Below are 21,611 nucleotides of genomic sequence, written 5' to 3' on the forward strand. Positions count from 1 at the left end.
TAACCTCTATGATATCCTTTAAATCATTGCCTAAAATTATTTCCATTCAAGAGAATAGTATTGCGGACCTCGGATCCCAAGAGACTCCACAGGATATTTCATTAAAGGACTTGTGGTTAATAAACTCTAGGGTTGAGGGATTGTTATAATCAGTTGTTAAACAATACGTAATTTTTTCACAGGAAGTTGTTCAAAAGCTTGAATATGTAGATTCCAACCTGATTTTGGATAAAAGGTTGTTAGTTTCTGAAACACAGATTTCAACCCTGCAGAAAGTTTCAGCCTCTGCGGTTAAAGATTCTCATATATTCCAAAGCTGAATCAATGGAAAATGTGTATCATTCAAAAAAATCTCCGTTTTGTTAATTTCCCCATGACTTATTTATTATCACAACCAGATATATTGCTTAGGAAATATTTCATTTTTTTATTGCAATTTTGGCATAATTTCACAAGATGTCTTGTTAAAGGAAAACAGAAAGAAAAGTTTCACAAAGAAACTAATATATTTATCCATTAAAGCTAAAAACTTAATTCTTTCTTAGATCACTATAACAGGGAAGGAGAGTAACAAAAAGTGAAGAGTAACTCAAATGAAGAAATAATACAAAGGCCCTTTTCTTACTAAACTTTCCCTGATGTAATTTTCTTCATATCCAGGATCACTCTGAGCATTGTTCTGGCTTATAAAAGACATACGTATTTCACACCAAGAAATTTAATTAAGCATTTACAGGGGTATGCCCAAAGAAAAGTTGCTCCAAAGGTCAATGCCTCAGATCTCATTGTCAGGAAGAGTTTCCTCCGCTCTTGTGTGTTCCTTGTGACGTCAGGGAAAATCCATCCTTTTTTCCCATGGAACACTGCTTGAGAATTACAAAATATATTCTTAGAATAGCATTAAGGTTTTGTTCAAAGACCAAGGAAATTAATAATGTAGCTCTTTCCATTTCTGAGGACAATGTGGATTCCAATAATTCAGTAACATTTAGGGGGTTCCGCCACATTCAAAGCTTCTTAGTAGGTAGATATTATATACGATTCAAAGATGGTACTAGTTCAGGAGAAAATCTCAATATTTCTACCAAGTACTTTTTAAACATTTCAAGAGGTACCACTCCAAAAAGGTTTTGGAAAATTCAATAAGCGTAAATTTACCCTCCTACTGTAATTTTCTATTTGTTAAATCTTTCTGTTTAGAAGCATTTTTTCTTTCAGAATCCCATTAGTCAAATCTTACATAAGAACATAAGAATAGCCTTACTGGGTCCGGCCAATGGCCCATCAAGCCCAGTAGCCCGTTCTCACAGTTGACAATCCAGGTCACTAGTACCTGGCCAAAACCCAAAGAGTAGCAACATTCCATGCTACCGATCCAGGGCAAGCAGAGGCTTCCCCCATGTCTTTCTCAATAACAGTCTATGGACATTTCCTCCAGGAATTTGTCCAAACCTTTCTTAAAACTGACAAGATACGTAATTGCATCAGTATCAGTATGCTCCTGTTTATTGTCTACTTGTGCTTTTTGTGTTTCCTGTCCCTGTATCTGTAGAACTAGGGGCTTCGTCTCAAGTTCTAACAGTTCTCTCTGATCCTTATTGCTAGCTTTATTTAATGATGTTGAGTAGTGTATTACATAAGAAAAGATTACTGGCCAGTACTTGCCTATCATGCTGACAACATCGCATATTCGAGTGTCTGAAAGGCTAAGCTTCTCATTTTATCTTTGGAACAAGGTTCCCTTATTTGCATTTCCCACTTTCCCTCAAAATCCTGAATGCAGAGTATATGTCTGTACCAGGTTTGTAATTTAGGGAAATGAGTTTGGACAACACAAAGGAATCCAACGAAAACTGCAGTATAGCCAGCCAAAGCAAAAACAAAAAACAAACTGCAGACTCCTATGTACCAGATGCAGGCAATGTTTATTATACCAAATATTTTATGCAGTTGAAAATACCACCTTATAACAAACCAAGGGACCTGACATGGTCCGTGTTTCGGAAAACACTCCTTCCTCAGAGGTCCATGGTTGCTAAGGTATAAAGTAAACTGCAATAAAAGGTATAAAACAGCCATCTGTATGGTATCCTTCTCCACTTAAGAACATAAGAACATAAGAAGTAGCCTCCGCTGAGGCAGACCAGAGGTCCATCTTGCCCAGCGGTCCGCTCCCGCAGCGTCCCATCAGGCCTATTGCCTGAACAGTGTCCCTGACTAATTTTGTAACTGCCTCCAATCCTCTAATCCTATCCCTATAACCTACCTCTACTCCTATCTGTACCCCTCAAAACGCAAAAACTAGTAAAACAAAAGCATAGGAGTCTGCAGTTTGTTTTTTGTTTTTGCTTAAGGAAGTGAGTTTGGACATGCTTTTCTCATCTGGGTATCGGGATCTTAGTGCACTTCACATCGCTGACCTATAATTGTTAAATCTGACACCTCAAAATTTTTAACATCAATCGTATAATTAGCAATGCCAGCGTCGGCAAATATGTCAGTGGTTGTATTACCTACACACTCAATCAAAAGGGAATGAACATCGCTGAGAGCTAATTCCCATTGTGATGTGATTTGTTCAAATTTAGATATCCAAGGTGAAGCTCCTGCAAGTAGCAGTGGAAGCTGAGCCTTAACAGAAAACTTATCTGCAAAGCTCCTTGCTACATAATCAGTTTTGATTTTCCCTGTGTTAGATTGTGTAATCATAAGTGGGGCCTGAAGTACCTGCGGTGGAGTGGGTTGGGTCAGAGTTGGTATTGAGACATCAGCTGGAACAGGTAGAACAAGTGTAGCTGAGACAGGAGTGGGTTGCAAAATACAACTGACATGAACAAATCTGTTAATGCATTCGCTTTCAAGCGCACAATCTTTAGTATTAGGGCAATCATTAGAAACTAAAGTCCTCCCATTATCCCGGAGGGAGCACAAGGCTTCTGCTGGCTCTATTTCAAGTGTACTATACGAAGGAGCTTCGGATAAAGTGGGGGCAGGTGGAGAAAGATCGACGGGAATTTGAGCAAGACACTAGAGAATGACATAGGGACCATTTGGGTCACTGCAGTAAATCCACAGGAATGGAGACATTTGCAACTGGTTTACCGCAGGAACGGGGATAAGACCTTTCACTGCCCCGCGGGAATGGGGACAAGACCTTTTACCGCCCCCTAGGAGCGGTGAAATGTCTTACTCCTGTGGTAAAAAAATATTGCGCCTGTATCAGACTCGGCATCTTCTCCCCAACTCCTCTTGCGCCTATTTTACCTTCAGGAGCCAGCCATGCCACAATGAAGACAGAAGGAACCCAAAACCAAAGCCTGAGATCAATGTGATTTGAATAAAATTACCAGACAGATTAGAATATTTCAGATTTGAAATATGTATCCTGCTAGAGCTGGTATTAGACATAACTGAGGACCTCAAAGTTCAGGCTGTGCTTCTTTAGCTTCCAGCTGGCTTAGGGCTCTCTCTCTCTCACCAGGGGGCAGTTGCCCTAGTTGCACTCCCCTAACATTATTCTTGCCATGTGTGACTGAAGTATTCTGTTAGCTTGATTTTTCTATGTAGCATTCTGTAGTAATTTGGTTTGTTCAGTTTTCACAATAGTGAAGGGGATATTTGTGAAAGGGAGGGGAGATGGGTTTTGTTGAACCTTGCTCTGTTTTATTTGTGTTTATAAAATGACAATTGTCAGAGGAGAAGCTTCTGCCCACACACACACGACTGCAGGGCGGCGTAGGCAGGCTTCGCCGGCATCAGTTTCTTTTCTGAAGTGCTGCGAAGGTAAGGGGGAGGCAGGGAGGGAGATAGATTTGGCCGGAGGGAGGGAAGGGGCCGCGCGTGATCAGTGACTGCGCACTTTCCCTCCCTTAAGTTTCTTTATGCCGTGAAGGTAAGGGGGAGGGAGGGAGATTCTCGGGCCACTGAAGGGCGGCGAGAGGGAAGGGTGGATGCTGCGGGGATGGTGAAAGGGACGGCGAGTTCGGGGACGGGGCAGTGAAGGGGAAGGTGATACGGTGAAGGGGCAGTGACGGGGACTGATTTTTTTACAAAACACTCAAGACGATTCAAGTCCCGTGAACGCTGTTCACGTGCCTCATGCAAAAATTCAGGAGGGACAATATCATGGGGGGCGTTTGTCCTGCAAAATGATAGTGCTTGCAAATGGCTGTGCATGAGTAAGAGCATGTGTGAAAGATGTGTGTAATTCGGTGGGCTCAAATTTTAGAGGATAGAAACATAGAACATGATGGCAGAAAAGGGCCATGGCCCATCTGATCTGCCCACACTAATGGCCCACCCCCTAACTACCTCCATGAAGAGATCCCACATGCCAATCCCATCTTTTCTTAAAATCTGGCACGCTGCTTGCCTCAATTACCTGTTGTGGAAGATTATTCCAGTGATCAACCACCCTTTCGTGAAGAAATATTTTCTGGTGTCGCCATGAAATTTCCCACCCCTGATTTTCAACGGATGCCCTCTTATTGCCGTGGGTCCTTTAAGGAAAAAGAGATCCTCTTCCACCTCGATACGGCCTGTGCCTAATAGAGTTTTCCAAAATCAGTTTCTCAGAACTACAGTTTTTAACCTCAGGTGTGTCAAAAGTAATTAAAGGCTGTGCAGATTCTAAATGCTTTTGTGAGCTGATTTGATATTCAAACTGTGAGCGGTCCCTTTTCAAATTATCCTGTATCGGTTCTTCTACACAGTTCTCATCATGTGCCTGGGTTTGTGTCATTTGATTGCATCTGCTATCTGGTTCTGTTGGGATGGTATATCTAAGGTGTTCCTGATGAACATGATCTTTGTTACGTACATCCGTCTGTTGTCCGGTTTCTTGTTTGGGCCACTGCATAAAGCTTGCTTCATCATGAAGCGTGACAGGAGTTTCTCTCACTCTGATAGGTAAGGGTGCAGATGGCTTTATATATTCTGGAGCCTGTCACTAACACAAACAGTAGCTTCAAAAAAAGAAAGTAAGATGCGTGCCCTTCTCATCTAAGAATTCCTTGCTAACTAAATAAGATAATGAAAGAACTACTTACAGTACACGGCTGGCTATTCAGCAGACAGGTTACTGACTACAACCCGCCAGTTAACTCGTTACAGAAAGCCTGTTATCAATCAGTTTGCTGGCTACAAATCATCAGTCAATAAAGATCGGGGGTCATTCATTAATGTATACACAAACAGTAACATGAACCTGAAACATAGTGGGCTCTACCCACACTCGATATTCTTGCCGCAGCTAAATAAGAACAAAATAAATTCTCACAATAACAGCTGGCTTCACTCACCAATCTAACAAATCCCGTAACACAATCTGGCTTCCCTTGCCAGTCTAATAGACCTGTCACAAATATATACAACAGCAGGCTTCCCTAGCTCTGCTCAGGTCCTTCGGTCATACATACAAATCAAATACGGTCGGGGACACACCTTAGTGTGCAAAACAATGAAGGTTTAAATCTGTGTACATTTAAAAGTATATCTTAAATTACCCTACTCGTTGGTACTTTGGGCAAAGGCCAGGAAAAGGCTTTATTTGTGTTGAAGAAATGCTCCTTTTTATGAAGAAAGGAGATTTAGAAAGATAGCTTTGAAAATGTAAATTCCAAGAAAATTTTAATTGCATTAGTCCGTTCTCAGAAATACGTTTGAACACGCAGGTTTCAAGTTTCAGGGGGGAAAAAAGTTAAGAGTTAAAAGAAAAAGTTAGTCAGACATCGGTTCCCATGTACTTCAAAAGCACATGTTCACTAAGATGCATGCTGATGGAAAGGGATATAAACAGTTACCAGGGATAGATTTGTAAGTGACTGTTTTTACTTATGTTAACAATGGAGAGAAATTAAAAAAACAAAAAACAAACACAAAATCTTTGAAATACATATTCAGTGCTTCCTTAGCAACAGCAGCAAAAATAGTATCAAAACAATATAGGATTCACGGCCACAAAACCTAGCAAAACCAAACAGAAGCAAGCAACTCCTGAAATCAACTGTGCTTAGGTTCTTACGATTAGGGGTCAAATAGGTGAGAAAAAAAGGTACGTCGGGGTTACCAAATGACAAGTTGCTGCGATATCATCAGTCCATAATAAAGACCTCGTGACAGTTACAGTAAGATAGGTTTATTAGTAATAAGCAAAAGGCAACTCACATGAAATAGCAAAGTACAGCATATTGGCTACAAATCAAAGCCTACATACGAAATAGCAATCTGATGTTCTTTTGGGTCTGACTCCTCTCTCTTCCCTCCTCCTTCCTATTTATATACTTTTGCTCAGTAGTCTCAGATACAGATTACACACTTGCTTTTCTATTGGCTATATGGTGTAAACACTTATCATGGAGCCATACTGAAACGTGACATCATCTGGTGCCAAAACTGACAAATGCATTTCCAATACTAAGGCTAATAACTCCGGAGAACAGGCCCCTACCTTCCTGAGTTATACTGTCCTTGCTAGTGCTTCTTAGGAGCATCTCTTATGTACTGTACTGTTCTGAAAAGTCCCAAAACAATAATGCCACAGTCAGACGATCTGACTGCTGGTTTCTAGAGCAAAGGTGAATCTCTCTTACTGACAGAGAGGAAAATGACTGCTTAGAAGAATGAATTCATATGTACAATGTCTCTCTTAGAAATCTAACTATTTGGGGTTTTGCAGGGGTCTTCCCCTACAATATATGCAGGTCTTATGCTTGTGTCTTCTTCTGCCTACATTTTCATGCAGGTCTTACTCCTGATTCTTCTCTGATTTGTCCTCAAAACCAACTACTCTATCTGCTTTTACCACAACCTCTGGCAACGCGTTCCAGAGCTTAACTATTCTCTGAGTGAAAATATATTTCCTCCTATTGGTTTTAAAAGTATTTCCCTGCAGTTTCATCGAGTATCCTCTAGTCTTTGTAATCTTGCAGATTGGCCACTTTATCATTAACCTTCTTAACTTCTGAAGTAAACTCTTCCTTAGTAACAGTCAGAGATTTTCCCAAAGCATCAACTGTACTCACAAGATTAGTCAGTTCCTGCGAAGATCTAGCAACAGTTGTGTTCAGCCTCTTGAGAGCCTCCCATATGCTCTCAAGAGTCACCACGGCATGTTTTTTCTTTCCTGGTTCAGCCAAAGAACCATTTCCCAGGACTCTCTGCTTTTTCTTGTTCTCTTGAGAGCTTAGCCCCTTCCAAAGGGGTTTCCCCAGATGACCTTCCATACAGGGATCACCCAGTTGAGCCACGAACGGAGCAGGGCATGGTGGCGGGATAATCCCCAGAGGGAAGAGAGAAACCTCCAACCCAAAATTGCCCGCAGCTCCTCCTAACGGCGAAAGCTCAGGAAACCCTCTGGAACAATGAGGTCTAGCGTGGCAGGGGTAAAGTTCAGAATACTGCGCTGGGTTGGAGTAGAAGTCCTTGCTGTGGAGGGGTCCAGCCGAACTGTCCCCTTCCCCTTAGAGTGAGGCATTAAGGTAAACTTTTTTCCCCACCAAAAGAGCTCTATGATGTTAACGCTGCCGTTTATACTGCCGCCATCTTGACTCTCCCCGTTAGGAAATATTTCAAAGAAATATTGGGATTATCAAATGTGGACATTTTGTTTTATTTCTAATTGTTACTACATCCCACAAAAAAAGATGATGGGGTCTGAACAAGGATTGGCCCAGTTGGCTCCTATTGATTTTGATTTAATTGGATTTCAGAAGATTCACAATATGTGATCTCAACTAGTCCACCCTTTTGATGATGTGTATGAGTGAAGTTGATACAACATTAATTATGAAAACATATTTCAAGAATAAAAATACTAAATTTTGTTGGGATGTTTTATTGATTTTTCCGGATGTGGCAAGGGCCAACCAATTGAGAAGGATAGTATTTCTTGTTTTAGCTCTAGAAGCCACTTTCTTTTTTAAATTTCATTGCAAATGTATGATAAAATTTCAAGAGAAGGAATTTGTTTTTTGGGATCCTATTCAGTTGGAACAATTCTTGAGCTTATAGGAGCAACAGAAGGTATAAATGTACTGATTTATTGAGAAGAATTTAGTATTTCACCATATAATGTAGATCATAGAAACATAGAAAGATGACGGCAGAAAAGGGCCACAGCCCATCAAGTCTGCCCACTCTATTGACCCACCCCATTAAGTCTGAATGCTAATGACCTAGTTCCTTAACTCGACCCTCGTAGGGATCCCACGTGGATGTCCCATTTATTCTTAAAGTCGAGCACGCTGGTGGCCTTGATCACCTGCACCGGAAGTCTGTTCCAGTGATCTACCACCCTTTCTGTGAAGAAATACTTCCTGGTGTCACCACTAAATTTTCCTCCTCTGAGTTTGAGCGGGTGCCCCCTTGTGACCGAGGGTCCCTTGGGAAAGAATATATCGTTTTCCACCTCGACACGACCCGTGACGTACTTAAATGTCTCAATCATGTCACCCCTTTCCCTGCGCTCCTCTAGGGTATAGAGCTGCAGTTTGCCCAGTCTTTCTTCGTATGAGAGACCCTTGAGCCCCGAGACCATCCTAGTGGCCATCCTCTGGACCGACTCAGCTTGAAGCACATCTTTCCGGTAATGTGGCCTCCAGAATTGCACACAGTATTCCAGATGGGGTCTCACCATGGTTCTATAGAGTGGCATAATGACTTCATGTTTACGGCTGACGAAGCTTCTATTGATACATCCCATCATTTGCCTTGCCTTTGATGAGGCCTTCTCTACTTGTTTGGCAGCCTTCATGTCTGCACTGATGATTACCCCCAAGTCCCGTTCCTCTGAAGTCCTAGCTAGCGTTTCTCCATTCAAGGAGTATGTTCTGCATGGATTTCCTCTGCTGAGATGCATGACCTTACATTTTTTAGCGTTGAAGCCTAGCTGCCATGTCGAGGACCAGTTTTCTAACGTGATCAGATCTTGTGTCATACTATCCTGGAGGTTACTTTCACTTACTATGTTACACAGTTTGGCATCGTCGGCGAACAGTGCTACTTTACCCTGAAGCCCCCGGGTCAGGTCCCCTATGAATATGTTGAAAAGGGATGGTCCCAGGACTGAGCCCTGCGGCACTCCACTAGTCACCTCCGATGTCTCAGAGAGGGTGCCGTTGACCACCACCCTCTGAAGTCTTCCACTCAGCCAATCCCTGACCCATGCAGTTAGTTTCTCACCCAAACCCATCAATTTCATCTTGTTTAATAGTCTACGGTGTGGGACACTGTCGAAAGCTTTACTGAAATCCAAGTACACTATGTCCAGAGACTCTCCCAGGTCTAGCTTTCCTGTCACCCAATCGAAGAAGCTTATAAGATTGGATTGGCATGACCTGCCTCTGGTGAATCCATGTTGACAGGGATCCCTTAGATTCCCTTCATCCATTATCGTGTCTAATTTACCTTTAAGTAGAGTTTCCATGAGTTTACACACTATTGATGTGAGACTCACTGGTCTGTAATTCGCAGCCTCTGCTCTGCAACCCTTTTTGTGCAGAGGAACGACATTAGCTGTTTTCCAGTCCAGGGGGACTCTCCCCGTACTTAGGGAGAGATTGAAGAGCATGGCTAACGGTTCCGTCAGAACATCGCACAGCTCTCTGAGCACTCTTGGGTTCAAATTGTCCGGTCCCATGGCTTTGTTCACCTTGAGTCTTGAAAGTTCTCTGTAAACATCAGCTGGTGTGAACTCAAAATTCAGAAATGGCATTAATCTAATCTAATCCTTAGGTTTGTATACCGCATCATCTCCACGTTCGTAGAGCTTGACGCGGTTTACAGTAGGAGAAATAGGAAGGAACTACAACAGAGGGTTAGAGGTAGAAGTGTGAAGAAAATTTAGAGGACTTGGGATGCCAAGATATTAACAAAGCTTATTATTATTATTGATTTAATTGACAGATGTATAAACTTTTTTTTGTGCTCTCAATTTTGATTTTGAATTTCCTTATCTTGTTGGAAGATGAAGTTAGATGGAAATATTTGTTTGTAGTTGAACTCATTTTAGCGAGGAGAGTTTATAATTGTAGATTAATTCTTTACTGTTCTTTGTGAATTGTAATTGAAAATTATTAAAAAAGAAAATCACATTGTGCAGTAGCAATCATAATTAATATGTATTTTAAATGAAAATGACAATTCCTGAAAATAAGCATAAACTAGCACTAATTTCCAAAACAAGAATCCTACTTATGAAAATACAGTGTGTAAAAACTGAACGAGACTACAGAATTCTACATAAAAAAATTAATGCTAACGGAATACCCCAGTCACACACATGGAACACAAATGCCACATACAGAATGACTGGCCACAAACTATAAACCCCTTGTATGGCCTTGCATGTAGTACAGTATCGGAGAAATAAGAAAGATATTTCTTCCTATGCAAAATATAAATTATATGACACATGCCAGGGATATTAAGAGGGTGCAACTAGGGCAATTGTTCTTGGCTCCATGGTCAGAGAGAACCCCGAGCCTTCCAGAAGTTGAAAGCAGCTCAGCCAGCCTGGTAATAGACTTTGGGATCCCTTTCCAATTTTCTGTCATGGGCCCCAGCAATGTCTAAACACTAGCTCTGGCAAGATATACATTCTAAATCTAACATATTCTATTCACAAAATAGAAAATAAATTTTTTTCTATTTTTTTTGTTGTCTGGTCATTTTATTTTTCACATCATATTGGTCCTAGGCTGTAGTTTCTGCTTCCCTCCTGTCCATCTGACATTACTTCTCTCTTTCCATGTTCACCATCCATCTTTTATCTTTGTCCATATATTTCCTTGTTCAGCATCTCCTGTGTTCATATTCCTACATTCATCATCACCCCTCAGTGTTGTTATGCCCCCCCCCCATGTCTAACATCTGCCTTCTGTGCTCCTATTCTCCCCCGTGTCTAGTGTCTCCTTTCTGTGTCCAGCATTGCCTCTCTATTCCCATATTTCTTCCCCCCTCCATGTGAGGTATTGATATCTCCCCTTTGCATCCCATTACCTATGCTTCCACCTAGTGTCCATCATCTACCCTCTGTTTCTGTATATCACCCTGTGTCCAGCTGCTCCCCTCTTTCCTTCCCTCACACCAATGTGTCCCTCTCATCTCTTACTCTACCCCAAACAGCTTTTTTCCTCTCTCTCTTCCCTCCCCTTTACACCATCTTGTTCTTTCTCCCACTGTGGGTTCAGTATTTGACCCCTTCTTCCCCTGATCTAGCACCTCTTTCCTTTCCCTCCACCCTCCTCCTTGGCAGATCCAGCACCTCTCTCCTTTCCTTTCAGTCCCATCCTCTGCAGGTCCAGCATCTCTTTTCCCCTTCCCTCCAGCCCTCCACCCATTACAGATTTGGACTTCTCTCTCTCTTCCCCCCCCCCCACACACACACTAGTGCCACCTCAGGTCCTGCATTTGTGTTGTCCCTCAACTCCCACTTTAAATGTTTCCTTGCTGGCAGTGCTGTGCCCTGAGTAAACAGGAAGCTGCATCAGCAGGACATGATGCAGCAGAGAGAAGTCCTCAGAGCAGGCCTGTATAAATCACTGCTGGCAAGGTAAAATTTAAATTGCCTTGACAGGGGTTGAGGGAAAGCACATATACCGGACTTGCGATGGGGAGGGGGATTAAGTGATATTTTTAACGTGATTAATGCATTAAAATTATTAACATAAGACAAGTTAAAAATGCGTAAAAAAATGCAGCCCTAATTTATTTGTGGAATCCAAATTCAAAAGGGCTTAACCAGGCAGGAGAGGTTCCTGCTCAGTTAAAACCCCACAGAAATTGCCATCCAGCAGCACTCAGCTGTGCTTAAGTGGGTAGTGCTGCTAAACATTGCTTGAATACTTGCAAGTGCCCGGTTATCTTTTGGGTAACATAGTAATATAGTAGATGACGGCAGATAAAGACCTGAAAGGTCCATCTAGTCTGCCCAACCTGATTCAATCTAAAAAAAATTTGGGTTGGGGATTTTTTTCTTCTTCTTCTCCATAGCTATGCCCAGTACTGTTCTTAGGTTTCAACTACTGAAGTCTCCATCAAAGCTCACTCCTATCCATCTATACTCTCCCAGCCATTGAAGCCCTCCCCAGCCCATCCTCCCCCAAACAGCCATATATAGACACAGACCTTGCAAGTCTGCCCGGTACTGGCCTTAGTTCTTCAATATTTACTATTATTTTCTGATTCTAGATCCTCTGTGTTCATCTCACGCTTTTTTGAACTCTGTCACAATTTTCCTCTCCACCACCTCTCTCGGGTGCCAGGCATCCACCACCCTCTCCGTAAAGAAGAATTTCCTTACATTGCTCTTGAGTTTCCTACCCCTCAACCTCAAGTTATGTCCTCTGGTTTTACCATTTTCCTTTCTCTGGAAAAGATTTTGTACCTTCCAAGTATTTGAATGTCTGAATCATATCTTCCCTGTCCCTCCTTTCCTCTAAAGTAGGGTTGTCCAACCTTTTGGCTTCCCTGGGCCGCATTGGCCGAAAAAAATGTTTCTGGGGCTGTGCAAACACTGCAGCAAGACAGAGGAGGGAACCAGCAAGACGGTAAACACCCGGGGGCAGCAGAGGAAAACATTGCATTGCCCTCGACCGGGGCCACACAAAATACTTCATGGGGCCCTTGGGCTGCAGGTTGGGCACCCCTGCTCTAAGATATACATATTCAGGGTTTAAGTCTCTCCTCATATGTCTTGTCACAAACCTATCATTTTCGTTGCCCTCCTCTGGACCGCTTCAAGCCTTTTTGTGTCCTTCGCCAGATAAGGTCTCCAAAACTGACTGCATATACCCAGATATTCTATGCTGGAGGCTGAAAATGGGCTAACATTGAATATCCAGTCTTAATTCAGCCTGCAAAACTATTGAGCACTGTGGGCTGAATTTGGGGCCCTAAATGTTCATATCATTCAATAAACATTTGGTTCAGAACAGCCCTTGGAGGGGACTGGCTTAATGAGCACGTGAGGAGTGTATATGCTACTTATCAGCCTCCTGGTCCTAGCTCAGAACCCAGTCAATTAATATTGTTTATATACAGTGGTTATCCACAATCTGTATACAAATGAGGTAAAGTAAAATCTGCGATTGCAAAACAAAGTGGCCTCAGCACTAAAAAGCCCACCCCAGGAAGTGATGTCACACATGTTGATGCTTTCATTTGTGAACCTACTAGCAGTGCATACCATGTAGGCATACGCTGAAGGAGCGTGCCCAAGGAGCAGGACTTGATCCTTCATGTGCAACCCATATTTAAGTCCCATGATATCACCTATCCCTTTCTATTACCATGACAGTTTCCTCTATCTCACTATGTGCTTTGCTCAAATCATCACAGTTGTGTGGGGCAATCAGTTTTCTTCACCTCATTCTTTCTCATCTAACTGTCGGGTAAGGTATCTTACCACCATCCTCCTAAATCTCCTTCCCCTCAACTTTGACTCAAACATTTTCTCTACGCTTTCACTTTGGCTGTTAAATTGCCGTTCCTTACACAATAGGTTCCACTGTTGCATAATCTTATTTTGGCACATGGGCTTGATCTCTGCTGTCTCATTGAAACCTGTCTGTTTGACACTAAGGCAACATACTTTAATCAAACAGCACCCTTGGGTTACCGCCATTATGTCTGCAACCATTCCTCCCAGCAGAGGAAGGAGTAGCCATTCTGTACTCCTAAATTAGACATACTTTTTTCTGTGTGTGTTCACCCATTAGAAACCCTCCAGTTCTGAATATATGGTACCTTACCTTCAAACTTCTTGGTCATCTACCATCCTCCCTCTCTCTTAGCTGCTTCCTGTCAGCTCCTTCAAACAGTAATAAACTTCTGCTTTCACTCCCCCTCCTTCTTATATATTCCTATATAGGGCCATTGCCTGCTTAGGTACAAACTGAAAGGGGGCCGCAGAGCCCTCTGGAGAAGGAGGAGAAATTGAAAACCTGGAATGGATTCTTTCTGCATGGCACGTGAACATGGGGGAGAATACCCTACTAATCAGAATGGTACATCTACTAGAAAAGATATTAGCAAGGTAAGAGCCTAATCTCTTTTTCATGATTAAATTAAATTGTCTTTTTTTCTTTGATATTTATCCAAGTTTATCCAAGTTTCCAAGTTTATTATACAATTTGATTAATCGCCTAATCTATATTCTAGGCGATATACAAAATAGTACAAATATATAAAAACATAGCTAAATTATTACATAGACAAAAAATATTTCAATATTACAAAAACAAACAATATAGAAACAATAGGAAAGTTCTTTAAAGGTACAATCTGTATCAAGTTCAAGATATAAGGATAACAACATTAGGATGGAAGACGAACATAAGGAGAAGGAAATATAAAATAAAAAGGGATAGTAGAATCATTTATTCACTAAAAGCATCATTAAAAAGGAAACTTTTAAGCTTAGTCTTGAATTTGTCTAAGTTCTTTTCTTCTCTTATATAGAGAGGGAGATCATTCCAAGACTGGGGGGCAGTCACTGAAAAAATAGTAAGACGTCTGGGCTATAGACTGTATAAGTCCATCCAGTACTGTCCTTAGGTTCCAAATCCAATTACTGGATTTGTCAGCGAAGCTCACTCCAGCCTGTCCAAACCATCTTGTCATTTGCAGGTTACAGACTGTAAAAGTTTGCCTAGCACTGTCTTCATGTTCCAAATTATTGAAGTTCCCTTCAAAGCCCTCCATAGCCCATCCTAAACTGAATTGCCATATATGGGACACTGATCATGCAACCTGTTGCAGGTTGCCGGGTCTCACTGTGTCTTTGTCAGGTAGAAACTGATGTTTCAGTCATCATGCTGTGGCTTTCTTCAGGGTATGCTCTTAAGTCTGCAGTATGAGTTTGGAAATAGTGGGTTCACTGACCTGACTGGAAACAGGACAGTCCACCAATTTGAATTTTGGCAGAAATTTGGTCAGAAATTTGAATTTTGTTGTGGAGCTTGACTGAATATTGGCTAGGACCTGCATTAAGTTCTGGATGCCAGTAAATGCCCAAATAGGCCAAGGGCTGAATATTAACTAAGAAATGTTTACCCTTTAAATCTGAGTACTGCTAGTACTACCAGTGACACAAACAGGAAATGGTACATATTTGACTGAGCTCTAATCAGACTGACATTCTTTTCTAGCTTGTCATAATTTTGGTGCTATCCTTCCTTGAACAAAGATTAAACAGAAGACAGATTGATAAAAAGCTCCATCTCCTCAGAGGTCACTTTGGAATTGTTATGTAAGTTTGCTTTTATTTGTGTGTGTGTGTGTTTAATTGACATGCATTTAGAGGATGATTTTCAAATATCCCATATAGTTGTAAACTATGTCAGGGCTCTTAATGCTGTTTGAAAATTAACAAGGAGAAAGGATACACACTAAGGACTCCATTCTATAAATGATGCCCAAATCTGAGTGGTGAAAAAAATGAGCACTGAGCAAGTTGGGTGCCATTTACAGAACAGCATATAGTAGTATCAGGATCTGCCCCAAATTTGGGTATGAGGATTTAAACCAGTGGTCTCAAACCTTTTTCATATAAAGGGCTGCAATGTGACTATGAGAAAGCTGTGAGTACCATTACAAGATTTTTCATGTGTAAAGGGGTAGAGTTTACTACCATTTAGCTGACCAGGATGAACAGATAGATTAGATTAGATGCTGAAATGTTATCAGAAATTAGGGAGGTTAAACAAGAACCCCAATATTGACTATGTAAAAGTAACATCAGGGCATGCTAGGGAGAAAATTCCTTGATGAAATCAAGGACTGCTTTATGGAGCAGCTGGTCCGAGAACTGACAAGAGGTGAAACAATTCTAGACCTTTAAGAACATAAGAATAGCCTTACTGAGTCAGACCAATGGTCTATCAAGCCCAGTAGCCTGTTTTCACAGTGGTCAATCCAGGTCACTAGTACCTGGCCAAAACTCAATGTATAGCAATATTCCATGCTACCAATACAGGGCAAGCAATGGCTTCCCCCATGTCTTTCTCAATAACAGACTATGGACTTTTCCTCCAGGAACTTGTCCAAACCTTTCTTAAAACCAGCTACGCTATCCGCTCTTACCACATCCTCTAGCAGTGCGTTCCAGAGTTTAACTATTCTCTGAGTGAAAAAAAATTTCTTCCTATTGGTTTTAAGAGTATTTCCCTGTAACTTCGAGTATCTCCTAGTCTTTGTAATTTTTGACAGAGCAAAAAATCGATCCATTTGTACCCGTTCTACTCCACTCAGGATTTTGTAGACGTCAATCATATCTCCCCTCAGCTGTTTCTTTGCCAAGCTGAAGAGCCCTAACCATTTTAGTCTTTCCTCATACGAGAGTTCCATCCCCTTTACCATCTTGGTCGCTCTTCTATGAACCTTTTCTAGCGCCACTACATCTTTCTTGAGCTAAAGAGACCAGAACTGAACATAGTACTTTAAATGAGGTCACGCCATGGAGCGATACAGGGGCATTATGACATTCTTAATCTTGTTAACCATCCCTTTTTTAAAATAATTCCCAGCATCCTGTTTGCTTTTTTGGCCGCAGCCACACATTGGGCGGAAGGTTACATCGTATTGTCTACAATGATACCCAGATCCTTTTCTTGGGCGCTAACCCCCAAGGTGGACCCTAGCATCTGATAACTGTGATTCTTCCCAATATACATCATTTTGCATTTGTCCGCATTAAATTTCATCTTCCACTTGGATGCCCAGTCTTCCAATTTCCTAAGGTTCGCCTGCAATTTTTCACAGTCTGCATGTGTTTTTACAACTTTGAACAATTTAGTGCCATCTGCAAATTTAATCACCTCACTTATTCCAATTTCTAGATCATTTATAAATAAGTTAAATAGCACCGGTCCCAGTACAGACCCCTGCAGCACTCCACTGTTACTCTCCTCCATTGAGAAAAATGACCATTTAAACCTACCCTCTGTTTTCTATCCTAATTTTTAGTGGAGTATATAAAGTGGTACAGTGCTTGGGCCACTTAATAACAGTGATCATAACACGATCAGATTTGATATAATCCCTGGAGTAAATTCACACAGGAAATCCAATGTAATAGCATTTATCTTTAAAAAAAAGGAGACTATGATAACATGAGAAGAATGGTAAAAATGAAACTTAAAGGAGCAGCTGCAAAGGTCAAAATTTAGATCAAGTATGGATGTTATTCAAAAACAAAGAAGACAGTGAAGGTGACCTTGGGTGCTCAATCCCTTTATTGTATCTATTAAGACTCATTTTAAATTTTGATATACAATATCACATCTCATAGAGGTACTATGATCACATCTCATGGAGCTAATATGATCTTTATTTATTCATTCATTCATTCAGTTTTCTATACTGTTCTCCAGCTCTAGGTGAGCTCAGAATGGTTTACATGGGGGGGGTCATGTGATGCACTCGTGGTGAACGGACGTGCGCTGCTGGGCTCCGCGCTCCGATTCCCTTAATATCGGCTATATTGTTCCTTTCTACCCTCATTTGAGCGGCAGGCGCCCATTGCCCTTCAACGGAACACTTGGAGGAGGTTTGCAGAGTCGGTTGAGCCCTGGTATGCCCATAAAAGCGGCTAAATCTACTAAAGGCAAACCCTGCACGCAGGATCCATAAATGGCGTCGGCTCCTGTTATTGCGCCGCCGGAGTTGGGAGACTGGGCCCAGGAGATATCCCGCTAGGTTACGACCGCTCTGGAGGACCGCCTCAATAAACTGCAGTCGGCGGTGGATGGTATTCACGAGAAATTTGAAGCCCAGGCTCAGCGGCTGACGGAGGTGGAACAGCGTGTCTCCGCTCGGAAGGATGAGGCCCTTCTAGAACAGAGGCGAGTTGATAGCCTGCAATCCCAGGTGACAGCCCTCCAAGATAAACTGGACGATATGGAAAACCGCCATCGGCGAAATAATCTGAGGGTTGTGGGGCTCCCGGAGCTGAAGTCCGCTGATGAGCTTTATCAATTTTTTCATTCGTGGCTGCCGGAGCACCTTGGCCTGGAGATCTCGGCGGCCAACTTTGTGTGCGAAAGAGCACACCGACTGGGTCCAGCTTCGGGGTCTACTACTAAGCCTAGAGCGGCTATTGCCAAGTACGTGAACTGGAGGGAGAAAGAACAACTATTAAAAGCTTATCGGTCTGCCGGCAATCTGATGTACAACGGGAACCGGCTGCTCCTCTTTAATGATTATTCGGCCCGAGTTTCTTCTTAGAGGAGAGAGATGGCACCCATCTGCACCTCCTTACATCGAAAAGGGGTACGCGCTTTGCTCTGGTTTACCCTGCCAGCCTGCGGATCTGGAGGGAGGGCAAGGTGCATACTATGCTGAATAAGGGGGAGGCACAGCATTTTCTTGATACCATCAATGCTGCCAGTCCTTCTGGGGAGGGCGGTGGAGGCTCGGTTCCCTGAGATCGGCAGCGGCTTGCCCCTTGGAGCTGGGGGAGTATGCCTTGTCGCCTTGGTTGCTCTAAGCATTTCTCTCTGACTGGCTGTTCTTTTTCAGGATTAATGCTGACCTGGACCTAATTTTTCTCCGTGCTCCAGTGCCTTGGACTTGCCTGATCTGTGAGGATGGGCTTCTAATGGCCATGCTGGTGCTGGTTTTCACCTCTTTTGTGGCGGGGTGACTGCTGTGTGGGGTGGACATGCTGTGGGTGTGGACCTGGTTTCACTGCCTTCGCCTGGTCTGGTTCTGGACTGGAGACTGCATGTTGCCATTTTTGCTGGTCACATTTGAGAGAGGGGTAGGGGGTTTGTTACTGTTTTATATTGTTTCTGCCATTTTTGTTTTTTTTTGTTTTTTGCAGTGCCCCTCATAACCAATTCTTCCATCCTGAATTGTCTGAGTTCTGAGATATAGCATGAAGTTGTTTTGTACAGCTAATATCAGATCGTGGATAACCCAGATCCGTGACCTTTTCGTCTTTTGCTGTCCCTTATGGGATTTTGTTTTTTTATTCTGTTTTTTTTGGGTTTGGTGGGAGTTCAGGGGGAGTCCTGGGGGAGTGTTTTCTGGATTCGGGTTGGGGGATGGGGTTGTGTGTTTGGGGGTGAGTCTGGAGGCTGTGTGTGGGGTGATCGGAGGGTTGTCTGGGTATGCTTGTTGGGGTGGTTGGGGAGTTGTGTGTTGGATCTGCACCTCAATATTCTTTCTTGAGGACCGCGTTCTCCGAACGGGGCTGGAGGACTTTGGGGGCTGCTGTTCTCAGGCGGGGGCTCTATTTGTGGCAAGGGGGGGGGGGTCTTAGCTGGGAGGGCCCTCTCTTTTCTTTTTTTCAGTGTTTCCTGTCTTGTCTTCTCGTACTTCCTTTGATACTGGTTAACCTACGCTTCTCTACTTATAATGTAGATGGTATTCATTCTCCCATGAAGAGAAAGAAATTATTGAACTGGTTTAAGCGACAGCGCATTGATATTGCCTATTTGCAGGAAACTCACCTCTCTGGTGCTGAGCATGCCAAGTTACGCAGGGAGTGGGTGGGGGAGGTTTGTTCCTCCTCCTTTAATTCCAGACAGAGGGGGGTAGCGATTCTGTTCCATAAACAGTTGCCAATACACATCCATAAAACTCTTTCGGATAAAGAGGGACGATACGTGATAGTTTTGGGGGAACTCTGGGGTCAGAAATGGTTGTTTTGTAATCTTTACGCCCCTAATGTCTATAGTCACCGATTTTTCTCTGGGCTCCTGGCCAAGGTAGTTCAGTACTCTGATTACCAACTACTACTGGGGGGTGATTTTAACATCTCGGCTGACCCTTCAATGGACTGTAGACTGGCCCAGGCGTGTCCGGGGGACCATGGAGCCAAGGGGGGGGGTCAATTTTTTGATGGATCAGTTGCATTTGTTGGATCTGTGGCAGACTTTGCATCCTACTGAGCATACTTACACTTTCTACTCCCACCCTCATGATGTTTACACCTGTCTGGATTATTTTTTGGCGTCGCCCTCACTGCTCCAGCGGGTAGAGCATGCTTCTATTGAGGAGGTTCCATTATCAGACCATTCCCCGATGATATTGTCGGTTCGGCTTACAAACGACACTTCGTGGGGGGGGTGGCGGTTCCCGAGCCATTTGTATAAGGATTTGGAGTTCCACAGGTACCTACGGGAATGCTGGCAGGAGTATTGTTGTCATAATGCTACCCCTGAAGTTGACCCGGTGATTTTTTGGGAAGCATCTAAGGTGGTACTCCGGGGATACATTATTGCTTACGTGTCTCGGGCATGGCGGAGGCAGGATGCTGACCTTTTAAGGCTTTCTGGGGAGTTGCAGAATTTGAGACGGCGACATGTCGCTTCGCTTTCTGTGGAGGATAAGCGTCGGCTGGGGGATGTCCGTTCCCAATTGGAGGTCCTTTTGATGCAGAGAGCCAATCGGGATATATATTTCCAATGTTATCGCTTGCATCAATGGGGGGGGGGGAGGCCGGGCGGCTTATGGTCAACCTCGTGCGTCCTCCTCAGAAACAACAAGTCATTTTGTCTATTAAAGATAGTGGGGTACGTCTCTATACTGGGGCAGAGGACATTCAGTCCCAATTTGTGAAATTCTATGAGACTCTTTATTCTCATTGCGAGTCCTTTGAACATGATCGAATGGAGTTTTTCCGGGATTTAACTTTGCCTCATGTAAACACTGCACAACTTGATCTTTTGAACGCGCCGGTTACGGTGGAGGAAATTCAGACGGGTATCAAAGCTTTGAAACTCACGAAAGCGCCAGGACCTGATGGGTTTGGGCCCGAATACTATAAGATAGTGGCAGACTTGATTCATTCGGCGTTGGGGGATGCTTTTAATGTGCTGCATTCAGGACTGGGCTTGGGTCAGAGAAACATAGCCCATGTGGTCTTGCTCCCTAAGCCGGGGAAGGATCCAGCCCAGGTGGGATCTTAGCGCCCGATCTCTCTGCTTAATCAGGATGTTAAGTTATTGGCTGCAATATTGGCCCGTCGTTTGAATGCCGTCCTTCCTCTATTAATTCATGAAGATCAGGTAGGCTTTGTTCCGGGCCGGTATGCCTCCATGAATCTTTTTCGGGCTCTGATGGCACTACACTCGAGAAGGGGGACGGGGAGTAAATCGGCTATAGTAGGTTTAGATATGGAAATGGCCTTCGACAGCATTTCCTGGCACTACTTATTTTGGGTTCTGCAGCAATATGGATTGGTCGGCCGCTTTCCTGAATGGATTCGTAGTCTATATCTTAATCCGCAGGCGCATTTGTTGGTGAATGGGGGTCTTACTACTCCTTTTTCTTTGGGTAGAGGTACCCGGCAGGGATGCCGTCTTTCCCCTCTACTCTTTGTGCTAGCCCTCGAACCTTTAGCGGTAAAGCTATGCACTGCTTCTTCCATTCGGGGAATTCGGATAGGAGTTAGGGAGAGTTGGATAAATCTCTTTGCAGATGACATCCTACTCTATCTTGATAACCCCCTGGATGATCTGGAGCGAGCGCTCGGGATAGTTCTCACTTTTGGAAACTTCTCAGGTCTGCGGGTTAACTGTGCCAAGTCCGAGCTGTTGCCTCTGGATTCTACTCATAAGGAGGTATGGCACTCCGCTCTTTCTATACCACCGGTCGCTGGGCCG

General features: G+C 43.1%; 1 protein-coding gene across 9 annotated transcripts in view; it reads left to right on the forward strand.

The window, feature by feature from the left end:
• LOC117347156 (stimulated by retinoic acid gene 6 protein-like) overlaps window positions 1–21,611 on the forward strand; it is a 422,585-nt gene that overhangs the window by 48,342 nt on the left and 352,632 nt on the right. For 6 of the 9 annotated variants that reach the window (XR_004536733.1, XR_004536730.1, XM_033917659.1 and 3 more), the window contains exon 3: window positions 15,150–15,250. The exons of 2 other annotated variants lie outside the window; for them this stretch is intronic. Coding sequence is in view for 5 of the 7 variants with exons in the window: in XM_033917659.1 (XP_033773550.1) it covers window positions 15,150–15,250 (101 nt within the window). In the remaining 2 variants the exon portion in view is untranslated. Of the gene's footprint in view, window positions 1–13,870; window positions 14,036–15,149; window positions 15,251–21,611 lie in introns of all 9 variants that reach the window. One more of the 9 variants, XM_033917649.1, reaches the window with a different exon arrangement.

This window comes from Geotrypetes seraphini, chromosome 1 (genome assembly GCF_902459505.1).
Source record: "Geotrypetes seraphini chromosome 1, aGeoSer1.1, whole genome shotgun sequence".
In the NCBI taxonomy this organism is placed as follows: Eukaryota; Metazoa; Chordata; class Amphibia; order Gymnophiona; family Dermophiidae; genus Geotrypetes; species Geotrypetes seraphini.